Raw genomic sequence first — 17,054 nt, 5'->3', positions numbered from 1 at the left:
ACACAAATATGTCACCATATTAGAACGAAAGTGGCTAATGAGGAGTTGGGAAATGTACAAGTGACAAAGGTTCTAGGTTGGAATCAGTGCTTGTTCACAGCAAATCATTTTGAAAGAGGGATGACAAAACTGCTAAATTCCGACACTACGCGACAGGCCGACCAATCGCGCAACTTCATCACTCAGTCAGTTGTGTTAATAAGGTTGGCACTGCTGTTGCGCTCCAGCCAAAAATACTGGGTGTAGCTAAATATGCGTGTTTGACTGCTTGCGGTTGCTGAATGAAAGTGATGAAGCACAAGGAAGATAGTGAGAGGGGAAAAAAGAGAGAAAAAGAAAGAAAGGGAGGAAAACAAATGAACGAATAGGAGAAAATAGCAAAGAGAGGCTCATCAAAATGCCATGCCAGCCCTGGTCAACCACCTACTCAATCACAGAACCAAAACTCCAAAGCCTCTCTGCATATGTGAATGTGTGCCTGTGTGTGTGTGTGTGTGTGCGCGCATGCCTGTGTATGTGTGTGTATGTGCATCCATGCATGTATCAATGCTCGCATACACATCAAAAGCTGGATAATTCAATCATGCAAACCACAATCCCTTCAGTGGAGACACCACATTCAGAGCAATCGTTCTCCTCATCATCTTCATCCACAAGAAAGGATGTCAAAACTCCTTCCGCATGCACTTAACATTACACCGCTCCCTTCTCCACTGCCATTACCAGCAAAACAACAAAACAACCACCAACTCTGTCAAGTTGGCTCTTAATCACAGCAGATACAAAACAGACATATACGAGTCGGGGAGGGAGTTGCTTTAGAAAAAGAAAACATCCTATCAAAATGGATTCTGAGACCTTAAATCAGGCTCAGTTGGTATAAGGATGAAGCAGGCAGCTGCTTTTCAAGTCAGACGACCAGTAAATCATGAACATTCAGGGAGTGCAAGTTTGAGTTTGTCTTTTCTCAGTTGTGTCATTGCTCAAGGTATATTGTGTAATTAAAGCAGCATGATGACCCACACTAATGCAGAGTTTGGATATTTATTTGAGTCAGATCTTATAATGCAGTAATATGGAGATTGAAGCAAAAAAACAACTGCACCACATTCACTGCCCTCTGCTGGAGGACAGATGTCAAAAGATTGAATAAAAACTCATTAAGGAAATACTGATACAGGGGAACAACACATACTCTTCTGAGATACACTACAGGCATACACAAACGTGAACATGTGCACCCACACACACATGGACATATACAAGATGCAAACAAGGCCTGGTGACAGCTGCGACTTGTGCTGCATTACTTCCACCCCCCTAACCCCCCCCCCGTTCTTCCCCTCCCCCCTCCTCTCTGCTGCGAGTCTTCACTCTGCACCCAGGCCACAGGGTGAGTATCAGGTGAGGTTTTAAATAGCAGGGCCTCTACGAGATGACCTCAGGGTCCCAGGGGTCTACCCCCGCGGCCCCTGGCCTCTACACTTATGCCCCCCAAGAAAGCTCTCCGGGACCAGGGGCCTCCCCTCAAGTCTGTAGCCTTCAGACTACAATCCATCGCCCTGTGCCCCCAGTCCGGGCCATAAATCTGGGGACCATAAACTCATTTCAAATTGAATCACTGACACATATCTCTGTGTAGCTCAGCTCAAGTCCACGAACAATGAAAACAAAAGACATCCTCTGAATGCTACGGCCCTCCATCCTCTCTGCAGTCGATGCTAAAGCTACTAGCGAACCACATCTCAGCCCAGATTACAGTACAGCTCAAGATCATCTGCTTCACCCCCAGTTTCAACTTCAACCCTTGCCCAGAGCTCAAGCTTCAAAAGCCCTGTTTCCAAATCTTCTCCTCCACGTACCCACTCCCCCATCAACACAGCCTTGCAACCACACAGCCACATCTCCAGCCCCTGCTCTCAGCACAGAAACAGAGCGAAAGAGTGAGGGTCCGTCCTACAGGAAGGCCAATGTTTACGCGATACTGTTTTAATTAGAGGCAGCCGGTGCTGCTATTTTCTTTACAATTTGGCCTGTTTGCCTTAACCCAGAATGCCAAGGGATGGCTCCGTTTTCCATTTGTGGCCAGGAGGAACTCTAAAGGGGTCTTATTCCTCTCTTGTACATCTCTGCTCCCCGAACGTGGCTTATAGTTAATCATCGCAAGATCATCTAGAATCATCTGCAATTTGAAACTGAGGATGGATCTGGAGTCGAACACAGGCCAACGGGCTGTGTTCCGACACTGAGGAAAAGCACACGGAGGGCAGCGAGCCATGCTCGAGTGTGGGGATGAGCAAGATAGGAGACCACAATACTACAACTTACTGTTTTTCGGCTAATAATTTCCTGCGAGTGTCGCAATGCAAATAAACAGCATTTATCTGCAGTGTGGATGCAATCTGCTTTAAATCGAGCCACTGTCGTTATCATGTGGGGTCGGAGGGAAAGAAAAGATTTCTACGAGAAATATTCCCATAAATGTCTTCTAGCAAAACAAAAAACCCTGACACATCCTCGGGGGTTCGACACATTCACCTCTTTGTGCAGGCGTGGATCTCACTCCCAATTGGTCTCTGTCGCTTTGTCTAATAAACAGAACTTCCTGTGTCCTGAGTGTTTATAAACAGTGCTGAGTGAGCACCGTGTGAGAGGAGACAATCCCTGCGAAAGCTGTGGCATGTGATAAAGTGTAGAATAAACACACTCGCTGACTCCGGCCCCGCAGTTAATGGTGGTCTGCTGTAGACCTCCGCCTCCTCAGCACGACTAGACAGCAGGTGACGACAGAGGAGGAATGAGATTGCAAACGTGGAAATGCAGCTCCGGTCAGTTGTGAAGGAATTGAGGGATCTAATATGAGATGGGTGTATTGTGTGAGTGAATGTGTGTGTGTGTCTGCGTGCGTGTGTGTGAGTCCACAGGCCACACAGCTTCCAGGCGGGGTCGTCCATGGGTCGCCTGCGGAGGGCAGTTCCAAATGAAACATAAACAGCCGCTCTTGTCCTCTCCTCCTCTCTCCTCTTTTTCCTCTCGGACGATGGGCCAGTCCCCCAGCACGGCCCAGCACAGCGTTCCACGGTCCAGGCAGAACTAATCTATCCCTCAGCTGTGCAGTCTAATCTAAACAAACAGATCTCTCCCTACCAACATCTGGAACCCCTCACGTACCGGGACCTAGGAAACCACAGCAGCCCAGTCTCTTTGTCAGTGTCTGTGTGCGAATGAGCAGGTCTCTGTGTGTCAGTATGGAGGCCGTGTGTGTCCATGTCGTAGATGTCTACCAGAGGTCACAACACCTAGTTCAAATGTCTGTCAGGTTCAACATCAGGGGTAACAGTGTGACTTGATGCAATACCTACAACAAAATTCTTATTTGAATTGATTAACTATGGGTTAATCTACACAAAATGACTCATCATAGTGACAAATGACCATTGCAAGTTAGTGGACACCTAAAGAGGTGTATTTGACCCCACACAGGATGCCTCATTCACAAAGATATGAAGCAGACAACAGTGGCAAATCTCCACATTTGAGAAGCTGCAACATCAGAATATCAGCTAATAAAAAACTCCACATACTTCACCTAATTATCCGTATAGACTAGTTTTGTGTCGACTAATGAGGTGGCAAGAAAGAGGAATGAGGTGGCTGTAAAATGTCTGCAATTTAATTTTGTGTCAGTTACAGGGTATTTAAATGGTAAAACAAAATATTTAAACATCCATAGATAACTGTCTCATGCGTTTTCTCTGCTGTCCTCCTGTGCTCAATACTTCCACAGACACTTCCAGAGCGGCGATAGAAGACTAAACAAAGGGAAATGCTATTCTCAAGTGACCACAACCTCAGTTATGTCCTTCAGGGTTTTATTGATCATTAAAAGATCCACAGATGTTCTATTTACCAGGATGTGAAACATGAAAACTATGACACTCCTCACACTGTAGGGGTTCTTCCCAGCAAATTAATTATTCCATTTATAATGATTGCGTCTCATAATAGTCAGCGGTTGCTTTTCTCTCAACTGATTTCTTGATTAATTAAGTTCAGCCGTCAATGCCAATCTGTAGAAGGCCAGTAGTAAAGGTTACACTGTCCTACCACCGTTCGGTTCAATACGGTGCCCCTCGCTGTAGCACACATGACCGTGGGCTGACATGTGAAAAGGGTGTGAAAACAGTATGTTCCCCCAACTACAGTCAGGAGTCCTGCACCAACGGAGGCTCCCCTCTGCTTAAACCGCTGCCAACTGCGCCTGCGCCACACATTAGAAGAACATGTTGTCTGTCAGACCCCTGCAGCAGCACGCAAGGAGAGAACAGCCAACCCGAGGAGGAGGTGGGGTGTTTGATATGCGCAGGAATCATACAGCTTTAATGTTTAATCTCACATTTTATGTTGAGATGTTAGATAAGATGGAGAAGAAGCAGTTGTGTCAAACACACAGACAACTGTGGATTATGACAGTTTTTTTTCTATTCCCTTTTCCTGAAAAGTACTTGTTCAATTTCTCAGCAGCAAAATCTGCTCCTCCATTCATGACTCCCAGAGCACACTCTAGCCCTAAGTGCAGGAATGCGGATCAAAGGGAAGGAAAAAAGCACAGCCCCTTCCCCTTACCCCCCTCAAGCACCACCCATAAGCACTGTTCTCATTTTCCTTAAAAACATTCATTCTCCTTAAGTTGTTAGTAAAAAAAAAAGAGGAAAAAAAACTTAGCAAGTTAGTAGCCCCTCCACTCCACAAACCCGGAGTTCCTTTCCCCACTCCGCTTTTTCCCTGCAGCCGGAGACAAATCATTTTTGGAAAGTTGAGAGCTGTCCAAAACGGGACCACACACAGTCTCTGAGCATTCAACTGCTGGGGGCAGGCAGACACACACTCACACACACTCACACACTCTCACAAAATGGCGGCTTTGACAAAAAATTTCCTCTACCCCAAAAGCTGCTTATGAACTTAATTACAACTTTACTTCTGGGCTAAGTTACAGGCATTTCTTGCACAACTTGCCATGTGCATCTAACACTGTTTGAGGAGCTGTGAGTATGTTAGGAGAAATAAAATGATTTGCAAGTCTGACTGGGCCACTTGCCAGGACCTAAACAATAAACAATCCCCCTGGCTTGTTCAGCAGCACCCACCAACCTAGTCTTCTTCCAGTCTAAACCATCCTATGCCCATCCTAACATGCATTATCAAACTGAAGAGTAGTCCTCCTTGCATCTGACATTCAAACACACACACTGCATAGTATAGATGAATAATAATGTCTTACCTTCCACCCAGAGTTTCTCCACATCCGTCTCCAAATTAGCTGCCCGTAAGCCCACAGCGAAAGCTCCGAAAATCATGAGGCCCACAACCAAAAACTTTCCGCAGTTCTTTTGTATGTAACAGCCCAGCCTAAATAAAAGTCTCTGGAATTTCGCTCTCAGCCATAGCGGTGCTTTCCTCCCGGTCGCCTTCCCCTACAATCAGAGAAAAGTCCTGATGTTAATGTCAATTACAAGTGCAAGACACATGGACTTACCTGGACAGGTGAATCTGTGGGGTTCAACAGAAAAGAGTCAATGTTACACAGGCAGAGAAATGACTAATGCAGGTGGTCCCAAATGTGAGTCTTCCCATATTTAAACCATTATTAGTTGTTATGATTCGCTGGGTGACTTCAAATGCTTCTATAATAAAGCCTTTAATGGAGATAGGAGCTGTGATCACAATATAGAGTCAATCAGTGTCATGCTCCGCTAACCTTTAGTGACTGAAATACACATCTGCCAGGGTACGAGTGGAGACCACAAAAGACTCCCCAGAGCGAGAGACACAGGTTCTGTCATATCAGTAACATGTATAAACTGTAACCTTAGCAGGATTCATGCAAAAAAAAAAAAGATATCTTCACCCCCCATACAGAGGTCACCTACACACAGCCTGCTCCCACTTCTTGTCATTTCACTGCCACAGCGATGACTTATGAAGCCTGACAGTATGGGTTTGTGTTATTGCTTTGCACCAAAAACAGGGTTTTGCAGCTGGATCTCCGGAGTGGGTGGAGGTAAATAACAGGAGATAGCTGTCAAGACACAATTATACAGTAGGTGGCCTGGTGATGATACACCACCTCCCCTGTGCCTCTTCTTCATACACACACACACATCCTCATGCAAACAAAAACCTGGCTCTGGATGTGCAAAATAACAGTAGTCACTGTGGATACACTGAAAAAATACCATGGAGGCTTCAAGCACCCTGAAAATGTGCATGTGGTAAAACCCACAAATACCACACACACACATACACACAACTCCACTCCCCGTCCAGCAGCAGCCCGTGTGTTCCGGCCTGCATGGGGGAGCGAGTGGAGGAGCCATCGCAGGGACACTCGCAGTTATTTGTGAACGAAAGAGGGGCAGCCACATGGATTTCCCCCCCTACTCTCTTCTTACTCAAGCTGTGCGATTCTGTCACACAAACCTGCACCGCGACCACCTAAACTCTTAATGCAGCTGCAAACAAAACATCCAGCTAGATGTTATGAAACAAAAGTCAGCGGTAGTGTTGACTGTGTAGTGAGAGGTGCATGTTGTGCCCCGTCTCAGACCGTTATGCTGGGATGTAGTAGCAGGGAACGATCGACTTGTTGCAGAAACAACTCATCTCTGCATCCTTACAAACAGAAAGCCGGCTCGGCGTGGGGAGAGTGGGAAATGTTGCACAAAACACAACCCTCGCTCGGATCGCTACAACCTTGCCTTACCCCTGTGTCTCCCCCCTTTTGCCCAACCCGTCCCCGTTACCTAGCAGCGACTGGACAAAGTTTTGTCCACTTTTTTTCAGCGGATACAATGAAACCGAGCGCATTAAAGCTGCTTCCCGGTTAAGATGAGAGATAAGCACCTCGGTTATTTGCTCCAGAGCAAACCCCGCATCGCAGTAACTCGGCCGCTGCAAATACTCCAAATCCAGCGGTGTGTTGCGGGTATAGTTCCCCCTGTTCCTCCGCGTTACTCTCGGCCGATCGGGGTCTCTGTTTTCCTGCTCGGAGGGCGCATTAGCAGCCGAGGCCATGTTGCGGGGACTGCGAGATTGTAACCGTTTCCCACTTTATAGTATTTCCCCGAAAGCGTGCAGCGATATCCCAAGGCAATAGAGTTTCACTCTCGGAGATCTCACACCCGTGAAGTAGGACTTCATACTCCTGTTGGAGACGGCGAGTCAAAGTCTGCGCCTTCCATCCCAACATTTCGTGATCCGGAGGTCTCCGCCGCTCTCACCGCACTCACCGTGTCTCTTAAAAATAAGTCAGTTTCTCTCAAAAAGCGACGTGCGCGAACTGATTCCCATACACGAGTCGTCGGGTAAGAAACCTCGATGGTCGTGGCATTCTGGTGAGATCTATGTGGTCTTCCCCTGGGCCGCGCGTCACGGCCAACTCTGAGATTCAATAGAAGAGGAGAAAAGACCTCTCTCCATTTGGAGGCAGCGGAGGAGGAGGGGTGAAAAGGGGGGGAAAAAACTCGAGATCCCGCCTCTGGGGCTGTCAGATTGCAGGACTTTCTTGCATCTGATTGGTTCCAGAAGGGCAAAAATTACTCAGCAAACACGACTATTATTAGCTGCTTAGCAACAGCTCACTAAAGTAGAGAGACCACCCAGGCAGAGAGACCTCATGTGTGCATCTCCAACTTCAGGGGAGGTGCGCGTAGGCTACAGCCAAACCAACTTGGTGCTTTTGGTGTTTTGTTTTGTTTTTTTGGAGGTGGAGGTTTTTCACATAGTGCCTTGCATGTCCCCCCGAATGATGCATTTCCCGGAGAGGACCTGAAGTCTGAGGCACGGTAGACACGGTCCGTGGGTCGGAAGGGGGCCGAGGAATGTCAGACCTGAAATTTCCAACTTTGATGTTTTTTTTTTATTACCACCAGCAGCTAAAGCCTCAGATTACAGCGGTTATGGGGAGGTCCTATAGCATAGTATGTCCCACTATAACATATAATCATATAGTAATCATACATAGGCTATAAAATAGTTAAAAAATAAAAAATAAAAAAAAAAGTAGCCTAACCTACACAAATAACTATAATAGCTTATTCATGTAAACAAGCCATTTACAATACAATACAATACATCTTTCAACATGGTGGAAAATTGCCTTCGGCTCACAGTAAAAGTAAGAATTTCATTTCATTTCATCAACACAGTTAAAAAGTTTAGGATAGGCTACATTTAAAATCAAAGATGTGTAAATTTAACACTGAGAAAATTCCAAATTATACACAATAACACAATATAGTTGATGGAGCACCGGAATTCACACCTGAGCCAGCAGCAGCAGCTTGTCTGGCTGCCAGCCGCGCACTTACCATCTTCAGCCCAGGTGGGGAGAGCTTTCCGGACAAATCCGTGATATCCGCCCCCTGCGGAGATGGAAACGCGTCAGTTATGATGAAGATGAAAAAAAAAGTGCCTTAGTTTTGTGAGGAGAGAAAAAAAGATCGCATTGTAATCCGACTTGGTCCATCAAAGAATCATGCTCCTCAAAGTTCACTTGTTCTCTCTCTCTCTCTCTTTTTTTTTTTTGACCACGTGGGTGGTCCGGTCCCGTTTATGCTCCATAAGCGGGAACTCTTTTGTGACTGTCACGCCCAAACGTGTAAACAGTACCAACCAATGCACAGCAGCCAGCAGTCAGTCGGTCACATTGGGGGGAGAATGAGAGAGTTGCTGAGATGCATGCGGCACCAAGATGCCACTGCTGCCAAACACACACTTGTAGGCTACATGCACAGGTGCACACACAAATAAACACACATGCAAACATGCAAACCACACCGGTATTATTTTGAAGGCATGCACACAAACTCAGACATATATTGGCAATACTGGTAACTACCATCACATCCAGAGCAGTTGAAATTCTGTTGATTCATTCAGTTGATGTAGGTGATAGGCTATTTTTCTCATTTCATCACCTGATTTTCATTTTTATTCAACAAATCAACTGCTGCTGTATTTTTTATATAATTTTTTCCGTTGGTTCACAACCTAAATTGCAAGATCCTACTATTTTTCTGTTATCTATAAAGTTCCATCTGCATTTTTATTTTTATTTGCAACCAGTGGAAAGGCTGGGTGGAGACCACCACATCAACTGCAACAATAATATCAATTCACTGACATCAGATATCCCTGGTGTGTGTGTGTGTGTGTGTGTGTGTGTGTGTGTGTGTGTGTGTGTGTGTGTGTGTGTGTGTGTGTGTGTGTGTGTGTGTGTGTGTGTGTGTGTGTGTGTGAGTGGGGGAGAAAAAATTGCAAGCTGAGGTTCCCCTCAAAGTTAGGCTGCGATGCCCCCTAATGCCCCTGAATAGAAGCAGCTAGGGCTGTCCTTAAAGTAAGTAGGTAGGAGTCCAAACTGCTACACTATAGTGCTACATTCAGGCCATTGTCATGGTGGTAACGTTGTAAGACTCCAACAAAGTGCCACAGGGTCATTGTGGAAAATGGTCCAACCCTTCAAATACTGTAGTGTAGAGGCCGTAAAGATATGCCAGTAAAAATGCTCTTGGAGATTATATTGCTTGCATCTGTGTGAACTAATGAAATACGTATGCCCATAAGATGCCAAAAGACCCTTGACCGAACATGAGCATATTTCCTTTTTTTTTTTCATTCATGTGCTAATATGGATCAGATGGACTAATTTTTCACTACAGGAATTATACCAAGGAGGGAGAACTGTAGTCCAAATCAGCTTCTTTTCATTTTGTGGTTGCAGGCAGTGGATTATATTCCAGACTTTTCTCTTACAGCAAGTGAGGAAGACACGTTTATTCAGACTTTGAATAAAAGAAGCTAATAACTATGCATATGCTCAACAAAAAACAGCAATACATTAACTGATTAAGAGTACATTACACTGTAGAGATGAAAGGATTAGTTAATTCATATATTATTTTGGAGTAAAATCTTCCCTGATCCAAGCCTCTCATTTGTGAGGATACTGCTTCTCTTTGTCTGATATGTGATGGAAAGTTGAATGTCTGTGTTTTATGCGATCACCATCATCCAGCAGTTTAATGACCCCCCCCCAAAAAAATCAGCTGATTGTTGAGAAAATATTTGGCAGGTTGATCCATCATGAAACTAATAGTTAGCTTAAGCCCCATACCGGTACTCTCACTGCTTCCCTGTTACAGAGCTATTAAAATGACTACACACAGACAGTTGTTGCAACATACAAATATGCAGATATGCAGTTGACTCACAAAAAGTTAGGAATATTCAATTTAAGGTTGAAATTTATGGAAAATGTAAAAGGTTCATACAGAACTTTTTGTGAGTAGTGTATGTCAGTAAGTGAACATGTCAAGCTAACTCTTTGATTTACAGAAAGATATCCTGCACAGTTAACTACTGGAAACTATGGTATTGGTGATGTCCAGATGTTTCACCATGTACCTCCCTTTGTCATGCATCACCTTAAGATGCTGTAGTAAATAATGCTTTTCAGCCCGTTGTTTGTTTGTTTCTACAGTGTCGTTATTTCGTGGCTCCAATGAGCCAATGTTTTCCTCCCTGTGAATTGTTCATTTTTATCAACTCCTCCTCCAGATCCACATGGATTCCTTAATGAGGAAAGGAGATGAAGTATTCATCTAGGAGCTGGAGAAATTGGGCATCAATCCCAGACTGACTTCATCAGCCAATCACCTTCTTTGACCCCTGGCAGGGCCCACACCCCTCAAGGCTGGTGGCTGGCTAACAGCCATTGGAATAAGCAGAAAAACTCTGTTTAGTGCATGCACTTATTTATGATTTGCAGGTGGATTACAGTTTCAAGCAGAAGTGTGCCAACACATTAATATCCTTATGAACAGCAGAGTCTCCTCTCAGCAGGTTCATTGTCAGGCTTGATGTCAGGATCAGTGGAGATTTCAGATTAATTAAAGTATCAACCTTTAACCAAAACATTGGGTGAGGAGTTATGGATGAAAATTATGTTGAAGCTGTATTTGTCAGCCATCATACTGGAAGGTGCAGTGTGATCAGGCAGTTTGAGTCCATGCTGATTGAAGTGTATTGAGAAAAGCAGCAGAAACAAAGGGAGAGAGTGAATGCAAACAAAGCACACCTCTTAATTGAAAACAAATGTACTCAGGATCCCAATTAAGTAAGAATGTCCTCTCTGAAACTATTTCTCTCTCTCTGTCTCTCCATCGCTCTACTGACCGAAACAAACAAAAAACAATATGGATGCCTGGGTGTGACAGAGGACTTTCTTGCAGAGAAGGTTGTTTCTTTAGATGCAGTGTACTGATGGGAAGAGATATCCATTGCACTACCTCATCTGTCCACTGCACCAGCCGTACCTTGTTAAAGGGATATTCCGGCGTAAATTTAACCCATGGTCCAACGTACCGTGACACCGAGTTAGACTGGACTTCTTCTCTCGTTTGAAGACGTTTCACCCCTCATCCAAGAGAAGAATATAATATTCCTTTAAGATGACTGTATGCAATCTTGCAGAGGGCCCAAAATGCAGACAGAGACTTGGAAGCAGCTACAGGGTGACGAAGAAAATCAACTATTATCTACAAATTACAGTATGAAGTAAAGGAACTCACACAGAAGCAGTCAGGAAACGTTCACAATCACAGACGAACCAACAATAGGAAAACACTGAGGTAAATATACACAAGGGAGAAACAAGACACAGGTGGGACACATGAGTAATCACAGGAGGGCAAGCACAGGAATACAAGACACAGCAATTTCAGCAACAACTAACACAAACACTGACAAAGTGGTTAGACTTAAGAAAATACTAACATTGGTGAATAGAAGTCCATTAGGGCAAGAAATACAAGCATCCAGACAATCAAAGAAGTTTTAGCTACTCAAAAAACACAGATTGACCAAAAATACTGGTATATGGAGTAGAAAACTATAAATTATGCCTTTAATAAAAGTGCAGTCTGGATTTCTGTTTTCATTTTTGCTTTGGTTAACACCTCAGATTCTTTGTAGTATCAGATCAGCCTAACTTCACTTCCTTCACCTCAAATTTTCATTACACCTAATGAGTTCATCACACAATTTGTGTTACACAGTTTGTAAAATGACTGTCACAATGAGGCCAAATCTCCAAAGGCTCCACTTTCTTCAGTTTCTCCTTTCCACACGAAATCAAATAAATGTATTTATCACTCTTCCAACACCTCTTTCAATAAGTCTCTCCTGACTGTTGGCCTGAAGCTGTTGGCGTCTTTACAACTTGTCTGATCTCATGTTTCTTGTCCTGATAGATTATGTTTGTCACCATGTTCACAGATGTCAACACTTTCTGTGATGGGTACAGTGTTTTCATAAGGAACAGAATTGATTTTCCAAAGTTATGAAAATAAGACTCCAGTTTTACTTGAGTGTTATTATTCTTGGAGGTGTGTCTTTCTATCTGCGAGGCTGCACATTCACATAGAACATCTCTCTGTCGGTACACCTCCACAGTATCCCCCCTTTGGAAGCCTCATACAAGTACCATTTCTAATATTTCTGCCAAGTCATATAACTCTCCCCTCCCCTTCCATCTTTGACGGAGCCGTCCCCCCACGCCCCAACTCCCTCCACCCCCGGGTCCATCGTGGCTGCCTGTGAAGCTGTAGGGGCTGAGTGCACGGTCGAGAGCCTGCTGGGATGTTTATGTTCCAGCTCAAGGTTGTCTTCAATCATACACAGAGCTGTTTGACAGCTCACAGCACCACCTGGCCTCTGTTTACTGCTTCCAATTTCCGACTGGCTTTGTATGCACAATCAGAGCAGCTCAGAGAGGATCCAAGATGGCAATCCCATCATTCTCCATCCAGCAGCAACACAACAGGGATGGCATCATGATGTGATACAGAAAATGCTCATGTTTGTATGACTTATTAATCACAATAAATAAACTCTCTGGTGGAAAACAAACCCCTGTAAAATTAAAATGTTGAATGTTCAATTTCTAGTTGATTTTGTGCTTCTTGTGCTCCTTGAAATAGTGAACATTGTGAAGTTCATTGCACAAGCTCTTTCGATTTGATTTGAAGGTGTGTGTTTCATATTCTACACTGTAACAAATGCACGGCTTGTAGTCAGATTTCACAGGAAAATAGTTGGCAGTGTGCAGTATATGACAAGAAGAAATGTGTGTTTTGTAGATGGGTTTGAGTCTCGTTCGGATTCATTGTAATTAACAGTCCAATTCACCGTTTGGCCAACAGCTACTTTGAGATCTGGGATAGACAATGTTGGAGCTTGGCTGATATTTAGACAAGGCAGTGGTCTGGTCTGCAGAACTGGCCTGAGAAGCTGTAATTTTTGGAAGTGAGTTCAGCCTCCAATGTTAACAGGAAACGTGTGCTGCTCTGAATGTATACACGTGGCCTCAACAAATAAGCAGTATAATACAATATCAATGCTGTGACTCCACAAAAAGATGAGGGAAAAGAAAGAAGGAGAGCGAAAGAACCCAAAATAGTCAGCGAGAGCCGTCAAACAGATGGAGCTGGCTTCTCAATTCATTTTTATAAATTGTGTAAAGAAAGACAGGAAATTTTGACTCACAGACACACACTCGCAAACAAATGTATTTGTTATACATTTTAACATCTGCAGTCCTGCACATTTTGACTGCAGACATTCACCTTGGTAAAGGGTTTGCTTACTTCTACTGGACCTGAGGGGGGTCTCTGTGGGAGGCCCACTGGAAAAAGTGACACATTTAAAGGTAAGAACCTCATAAGCTGTCCAGACCTCTGTTTACTCACCCAGACCTCCTGTCCAGTTGAGTCTTAACAGCAGCGGGAACTGTTACTTTCCTCAATGGAATTCAAGCTCATAAACAAGCAGCATCAACCTTCATTAAGAGAAATTATTCCAAGGGCATGGATGCATACCTCTGTGCTACTCAACTCAGCTGCATTTATATAGCACCTATAATACAAACGTGTAGCCTAAACTGCTGCACAGAGCAGGACACACACATAAAATAAATAATCAAATAAATCTGTAAGTAAGAAATTTAGTACATTCAGTAAAAAGCACTCTGAATGAGAGCCAGTAATTAGTCGACCGATTAGCATACAATACTAGATAGGGACAAAAACCAATGATAAGAAATAAACAGGGGAAAGCCTACAGTCTGAAATAACATTACTCAGGACAAGGACAAAGGCAGTAAAAAACCTTGGATGGAACATAAAGATGTTGGAAATGTTGATCAACTCCATTAAAAGTTGTTACCACGCCATGTTCTAATGCCAGTGAGAAAATGGCAAAGAGAGTCGTTTTGGGGAAATAGAGCCATACAGTTGTGTATAATCAGCATAGAAATTAAATTGATGGTCAATAATGTTTCCAAGAGGAAACAGAATTGGGCCATGGTTGTTCGTGGAACTACATGAAATACATGAGGACCCACTGCCTCAATTAGGCCTACATATAAGAATAAGAAGAGGTTAAAATATGAACAAAGCTAGTTATTTACACCATTTCTCCAGTCTTGTAGTTATTATGAGGACTGAAAGCAGGTGGTGAAATTAGGAGACTATCAACACAAGACAAGGATTATTATGGTTTTGTGAAATTACTCTTAAGAAATAGGGTTGTCTGTCTGTCCTGACTGCAGCATTATAAATGTAAATGTGATCTGTCTGGGTGAACATGTAATTTGCTTTTCCTCCATCGTCTCTCTGGTTTTCAACAGTTCCCTCTCAGCTGGCCAAATTGCACCAGTTTTCCATAGTGGTTTGGGAACTTGTGTGTTTTTTTGATCTGTGTGGGAGCAATTGGGTCAAGTGAAATTTTTCATTTATCATTGAATCTGTCAACAACTTCATTGACTTAGTCAGTAGTGGATGGAAGAAAGGTAATCATGAGATTTATAAACAATTTCATCGTTAGTGTTGTACCCCACAACAGCAGTTTCTGGACTGTAAATTTTAATCCCGTTTATTTCCATCGATGTGAGTGGCTCATACTGCACAAGATGGGCAAGAAGATCCAGGAAATCCAAAACCTTTTAATTAATGTGGGCATGAAAATAAAAACCACAGAGTGAAATCATCATGACATTATCAGTGAGAATAGTAACATAAAATCATAAAACGTATTATTATGTTTGATGATAGGGCATACCTCCCTAATTAATTTTTAACAAATTAATTGTATCAGTCATCATTACAGTCTTCAAACAAAGCCATTGTGGTGTGTCTGCTGCTTTTCATGGCAAGTTGCTTACAGTTTTTAAAAAAAGAAGAAGATGGTATTACGGTATACATTATGGGATTAAATGGTATTAAGCAGTGTTTGAAATACCAGAGCTGTTCTGAGGTGTGCCTAATAGCATAATAAACCTGTAATTACAGGATTTTGTATCACTGTAATAGTTTGTCTGGTGAACATGAGGTGCAGTTTGTAATTTCATCCCTTGAAATCATGCTGTCAAGGAAAATTCATTCTGTTTTGAAATCAAATGTACTACAGCACTGTATATGGTGGTCCTGAATGCTGAAAGCACTGCAGCTTTAGACAACACAAGCAACTACACAAGCTCTCAGAGCCACCGTACATTTCAACAAGTAAAACCAATATAGTTCACAGTTACTACTCCATGTTTGTAATTCACAAAACAAAACATGAAAATACCATAGAATTACATGGAAAAAAAACTTTCTGAAGGATTAAAACAATAAAAATATGTTTAGCAAAGAGGAAAGAGGATGCAGTTCATCACTTGGAGACAAAGCAATACACAGTGGACTAAATTAGATAGTGTGTGCTCCTTTGACATAAACACTCTCTCATTATAAAGGGTCGGGATGTTTTTGAAACAGTTAATTACGATGCTGTTTATTTGCATCAGTTGTGTTGGAATTTAGGCATTCTGACAGAATGACAACATTTCTGTTGGAAAATGCACTTTTGTGCAGCCACATCGGATTCTGTTATTCTGGACTCCGCACGATGACATGTCAGCCTTGAAATCTTAGAACTTGGATCCATCTTTTAAAAATATAAATTGTTTCTTTCCAGTTGAAATAAGTGGACACATCAGGGGAATGATAATGTTCACAGTTACAGCTCATGTTTGAGTCATTTTCACAAGCGCTGTGCATATTCATAATCCCATATTTATCTGTATGGAGTGAAGAAAAAAGGGTGGGGGGTAAATAAGTGGAAGAGAGACAGATGAAGAGGGAAATAACAGGTTTTATTCATTTCAACATGACGTGCTGCAGACCTGTAGAGTATGTGTTGACAGCACCTGCAGCCAAACCACAGCGTCCGCACCAACTCCCTCCTGGCTCATCAATGCACCGTCACAGTCCTCATCTGCTTGTTTTCCCCACAATACCATGAGGTCATAGCGTAAGTGGCCAATTAGTCCAAACACAGTTCAATCTGGGGCATCTCAAGAGATAGCAAGAGCAGAATGAGGGAGGGAATTTATGGTCGCTTCGCAGCACATCTGCGAAATGGAGGATTGTGAAACTGCCTTCAATTCCTGTCATCTTTACTCTTTAGTATCACACACCTGCATTTTGTGTGTGTGTGCAACTGTGAATTTTGTGATGCAGCATGTCTGTGGGTGTCTGGGATGTTTTGGTGGGCTTACTGTGAGGTCTGACTTGAGCAGGGGAAAATAGCTGTCATAATTACCCACGCCTGTATCTTTCAGCTAGAATCCTTGTTTCCTTATTACAGCCTGTGAACAATCTTCTCGCCTAATTTATGCGTTTTGGTCAAAATTTGGACCGTCTCTCCTCTAACTCACTCACAGTATGCCAAAATTGTTAGTGGTAAATATTCAACCGTATTCTGCTGAAATTTGACAGAATACATGTAAAACCACAGGATGATGAGCACGGGGGTTTCCAAGTTGTGCATGAAATGTGTGTGATAGGTGAAAATGACAAAATGGGATTAAAGATAGAAGGGGTGATGGAGAGAGAGTCAGTATATGGAGAGAGAGGGAGATTGACTTGACATTTCCAAATGGAAGGGTTTAA

The 17,054-nt window shown here is 43.2% G+C and overlaps 1 protein-coding gene across 2 annotated transcripts in view; it reads right to left on the bottom strand.

Moving 5' to 3' along the window:
• Nucleotides 1-8,558, bottom strand: part of ptch1 (patched 1) — a 48,793-nt gene extending 40,235 nt beyond the window's left edge. The window contains exons 1-2 of one of the 2 annotated variants that reach the window (XM_085786502.1): nucleotides 8,373-8,558; nucleotides 5,285-5,477 (exon numbers count right to left, since the gene is read on the bottom strand). In XM_085786502.1, the coding sequence (XP_085642628.1) occupies nucleotides 5,285-5,477; nucleotides 8,373-8,375 (196 nt within the window). In that variant the 5' untranslated portion in view covers nucleotides 8,376-8,558. Of the gene's footprint in view, nucleotides 1-5,284; nucleotides 5,478-6,906; nucleotides 7,475-8,372 lie in introns of those variants that run through there. The other variant, XM_085786501.1, reaches the window with a different exon arrangement.
• Nucleotides 8,559-17,054: the final 8,496 nt, after the last annotated feature.

Source organism: Trachurus japonicus, chromosome 9 (assembly GCF_045865225.1).
Source record: "Trachurus japonicus isolate A0001 chromosome 9, Traja_1.0".
Lineage (NCBI taxonomy): Eukaryota > Metazoa > Chordata > Actinopteri > Carangiformes > Carangidae > Trachurus > Trachurus japonicus.
The sequence above is the reverse complement of the archived record's forward strand: the minus strand, read 5'-3'. Positions and strand labels throughout refer to the sequence as shown.